We start from the raw sequence: 4,872 nt of genomic DNA on the forward strand, positions 1-4,872 counted from the left end.
CAGGTCGGACAGTAGAGGAGACAGGTGCACAGGTGGATGGGGAGAAGAAGGAACCAGGAACTAGGTCTGCCTTGTCTGGCTCTCGCTCCCTCGCTCTCTCCTCTCTCCCTCACACACACACGTTCCCCTAAATTAAACCCGCGGGGCGCGCGCCTTCCTCGCGCTCATAACAGTCCTGTTAACTCCGCCCTCACTGCGCGTGCCGGCCCCGCCCACAGAGGATCAGCACAGACTCTTGGCCCGTCGTTTCTCACCCACTTCCGTCATACACACATTTTAGCATGTTTACGTGAGATTTTCCACACTGATGACGTAACAAACAAATTGCACGTCTCTGTGTAGTGTGTGTGTATTTTCTACACATTTCCGGATCAGGCTGATTGATGACGTGAGCAGGATGTAGTGGTGGTGTTTAATTGCAGGTCTATCATTAGAGGATCTTCCTCTAGAACACACTCTGGTAGAGTCGTACAGCATGCTGAGGCACCATCTAAGGAAAGCATAGAAGTGGCTGTGCAGCTGGGCACACCCCCTGCTCTCATATTGGCCACGCCCCCTGCTCTCTTATTGGCTACACTGAACCTTATTAGCAAAGCTGAACAGAACAGATGAAGCGCTGGAAGCTGGTGAGCTGGCCCTATGAAACGTCAGCACGCCAGCGTCACACACTCGCTCAGCATCACAGCGTCTGCTGTACGTTACATCAGCGTGAAGGATCTGAGCCAGTCAGGAGAAGGCTGTTAGCGTGCTAATTCTCAGAACAGAAAACACAACAAAGCAACATTTCACATCGTTTAATCAAACAAAACTTTATTCATGACATGTTGGAAAGCTCTCGCTACAAAACCTTTCAGTCTGAAGACTTCTCATTCCAACGTCTGATTAATCCCAAATAACCGAAATCTACTGATACTTTATTTATAACAATAACTGATCCATCATTACAGATATAAACCTAATCTATAGAACAGAACATGTCCGGCTTAGAAGGATAACAATTAAACTTGAGACTGCAACACACACACACAGCTTTGTTATCCTGATGATGAGTGTGTTAAAGCAGGAAACACTATAGTGTGAAGATCTGTGTGTGTGTGTGTGTGTGTGTGTGTGTGTGTTAGCATGGTGTCTCAGTGATGGTCACTGTTCCAGTGTTCTAACCGGCTTGCAGCAGATAAAATGCTCCAACAGCCAATAGGACGCCACACACAGGTACCAGGAAATACTTCCTGTATTTAAGCCACGCCCCTTCTGGAGTCTCCACCTCTGTATTGCGCCTGTTCTTCTTCCTCTTTCCTTTCTGCCGCTTCTCAAAGGCCTCCAACTCGGCCTGAGTCAGACAGACAGGAATATGAGTACAGAGTACAATGTTGATGGTAATAAACTCATCTTTATGCAGGAAAAAAAAAATGACCTGCTGCTTCTTCAGCTCTTCCTCTTTGAGTGCTCTCTCCTCCGCTTCTTGGGCCTGTTACACACACACACCCACCATTAATTTCTACTTTTCTCTAGGGAAAGTTGTTAGTGTCTCAAATGGCTCGTTGTGTGTGTGTGTGTGTGTGTGTGTGTGTGTGAGAGTGTAATGAACTCTGGTATTTGCCATTAGCTCTAGTGTGAGTTCTACCGCCTTTGTGTGTGTGCGTGCGCGTGTGTGTGTGTGTGTTGCACTAATGGCCCCATATTTTTTTAGTTCCCCCCAGTGGCAGCACATAAAGCTGAATACATAATAGTGCATTTTACACCCCATCACCATGGCAACTAATTATCCTCTCACACACACACACACACAACCACACGGTTATGGTCACTGAAACTGTCAGTGAAATTTTCAGTGTGAATACACACCTCATACTTTTTATCCATTTATAGTTACATGTAATGTTCAGTGAAGTGAGTTAGTTCCTGTTGTTGCTAACGTTATAGCAGCTGTAAACACTCACTCCCTCACCTGCCCTCTCTTTACTCTCCCTCTCTCTATTCTCCTGTTACTGAGAAACCGAAAGAAGTGTAAACTCCTCTGTCCTGAAGATCTGAAACTTAAAGTTCCAGCTTTACCTCTGACTGACGCTGGAGACTCCTTCCATAAGCGTTACATAAACACATTTATCCTTAAAGAAAACTTCAGCACATAAACCGATTTTTAACCCGTTTATCATCAGTGGAGCGTCCACTCTGTATGCGTCCCTGCGAGCGAGCCGTTACTATAGAAACTATAATGAATCAGATTAATATAAACAGTTGTGCTGTTTAATCAACACCTTCGAACCAATCAGAACCAAGAATCCAACAGTGTCGTGGTGTAAACTGAGTCTCTCAGTGCTGTTCAACATCACTTTCTCTTTCTGCTCAGTTAACATACATACATACGTGTGTGTGTGTGTGTGTGTGTGTGTGTGTGTGTGTGTGTGTTACCTCAGCATTTTTCCTCTGTAGGTCCATACAGGTGTCATCACACACCACCAGATTCTCCTCCTGTCTGGCGTGGGAACATGAAAACTCCTACACACACACACACACACACACGGTATTTTAAAAGGTATCCATGATGACTAATCAGTGTCCTTTTTAGGCACTCAAACATCTTAAGTCTTCTTACTAGGAAGTCAGCCTGATTTTAGACGCCTGCTCCAGGTCTTAGCTCATTCCAAGTGTGTGTTCTTACGTGAAGAACGAGAAATAGAACAGATCTGTCTCGAATGTGGATTGTTTGGAGATGAGATGCTGTTCACCCAACATCTTTAAATCATTTCAGCGCCGACATCTTTAAGCCTTTCCCAATAAATATATGTGACTTTGTAAAGACTTTTTGTGTTTCACAGTGACACGCTTCATCAGACGCACGGAGAGATGAGTCAGATTTACAGCCCAGTGTGTGCTGAGAATAATCAGACCGTGTGTGTGTGTGAGTGTGTGTGTGTGTGTGTGTGTGTGTGTGTGTGAGAGAGAGAGTGAGAGGGAGAGAGAGGGGGGGTTGATCTCTAAACACAAGAAAAGCTGGAATGTGGATCAAAGCAAGAACTCGGGAGGTTAATAAGAACGGAACATCTGAGCACCTGATATACAGGTAAACATAATTATCTTCGTTACAGAGATGGACAAATCAGAAACTCGTGAGTTTACGAGCAAAAACAATGGCCTCGTGTTTCGGTTGCGCAGAAACCAGACAGTTAATATGCCACTGGAATGTAGGAGACAGGATGGGGGAGTTAGCAAAGACACACCGCACGGTAGCAGGGAAAAATAAATAAATAAATAAATAAATCATATCTGCCCTATTGAGGTAGTAACGCCATCTAATGTGAAGGGGCCTTCTGAATCCTCTGTATGTGCGTGTGTGTGTGTGTGTATATATATATATATATACACACCTTTTTGATCCTCTTGCATGGACACTTGACTTTGACTCTCTGATTGCAGTTCTCCTCACACTCTCCCGCATGACAGAGCTCCTTACAGCGATGCCCACACTTCAGCTACACACACACACACACACGATAATGTCATAAAGTGTTGTGAAATAACAGTAGAATGGCCTCAGTGCCTCAGAACCCTGTCCCCTTCAGCAGGGTTATTATTTTTTTTTATTAAACACGACAGTGTGAACATTAAGAACGATATTTAATATTCTTGAACATCACTTTCAGAACTACGCGCGTCTCAGTCCGAGCCTCGTCTCCCTCAGAACGATTCATCTCCAAACCCTTTATCACCTAAGATCATAATCACACTGTCAGTTTAACTCCATCGTTCGTCTGTTAAATATAAATATTAAACACGATACCGTTAAATATAACGTGAACAGACACATAAAAATTTAATTTAAGCAGTAAATCAGGTGAGCAAACCGAACATGCCAAAACCCGTCTGTGTACTGATCCGTCTGCGTGTCCTCCGGATCCCTATTATACTGTCACTCAGTCTCTGAGCGGTACAGACACTAACACAATGGGCTTTAAGACCCAGAGAGAGGTGAGTGAGACAGTGACAAAGAAAGAGAAAGAGACAAATGAACTGAAAGGATTTCGTGTGTGTGTGTCTGTGTGTGTGTATAAAGATGAAAGTGTATAGAATGGGTTTTATGGTTCTGGAAAGTTCTTTGATTTGTATTAGTAAACTTTTCTCTCTCACAGTCCACTGCAGTGTTTATACACACACACGCACACACACAAACACACACGCATCTGCTAACAGGGTGTGATAGACAGAGTTGAGGGCAGGAAGAATTTTTGGGAGTCTGACCTGACAGGAGGTGTGAGGCCACAACAGCACACCTACACAGATAACGCACGCACGCACACACACACACACACCTGTTTAGGGCACTGGTTCTTGCAGGAGGTGAGGAGTTTTCTACCTTCATCGTCAGCAGAGGTCAGCTTCCTACACACACACACACACACACACACACACACACACACACACAGATTAAATGTGAGTTACATATCAGTATCAGAACTACACTCTATCCAGAGACATTATCAGGACCATTCTGTGTTTGACCAATCAGCACTGTCTCTAGCTCCGCCCACATGGCCAAGTTCAGGAACTCATTTCAGTGTTCTAGTTACTGTGTGTGTGTGTGTGTGTGTGTGTGTGTGTGTGTGTGTGTGAGAGAGAGAGTGTGTGTGTGAGAGAGAGAGAGAGAGAGAGAGAGAGAGAGAGAGAGAGAGAGAGAGACTCACAGGCACTCAATGTAGAGGCTGGACATCTTGCAGTGGCATCGCTGTCTGATCATCTGAGTGCAGGGGGGGCAGTCGCCATGGTGACAGGGGAGGGCACATAGGTGGGGGCATCCAGTGGGGCGGGGCTTAGAGCAGCCCTCTTCACATTGTTCACACTCCTTCCCAGCCTGTACACACATAGGTGACAGAC

At 45.1% G+C, this 4,872-nt stretch overlaps 1 protein-coding gene across 1 annotated transcript in view; it reads right to left on the minus strand.

Annotated features, from left to right (window-relative positions):
• Window positions 1–779: 779 nt before the first annotated feature.
• Window positions 780–4,872, minus strand: part of nfxl1 (nuclear transcription factor, X-box binding-like 1) — a 14,892-nt gene continuing 10,799 nt past the window's right edge. The window contains exons 18-23 of the mRNA XM_053643239.1: window positions 4,683–4,849; window positions 4,311–4,380; window positions 3,369–3,473; window positions 2,413–2,499; window positions 1,415–1,468; window positions 780–1,330 (exon numbers count right to left, since the gene is read on the minus strand). Of these exons, the coding sequence (XP_053499214.1) occupies window positions 1,157–1,330; window positions 1,415–1,468; window positions 2,413–2,499; window positions 3,369–3,473; window positions 4,311–4,380; window positions 4,683–4,849 (657 nt within the window). The 3' untranslated portion in view covers window positions 780–1,156. The remainder of the gene's footprint in view (window positions 1,331–1,414; window positions 1,469–2,412; window positions 2,500–3,368; window positions 3,474–4,310; window positions 4,381–4,682; window positions 4,850–4,872) is intronic.

This window comes from Ictalurus furcatus, chromosome 15 (genome assembly GCF_023375685.1).
Source record: "Ictalurus furcatus strain D&B chromosome 15, Billie_1.0, whole genome shotgun sequence".
In the NCBI taxonomy this organism is placed as follows: Eukaryota; Metazoa; Chordata; class Actinopteri; order Siluriformes; family Ictaluridae; genus Ictalurus; species Ictalurus furcatus.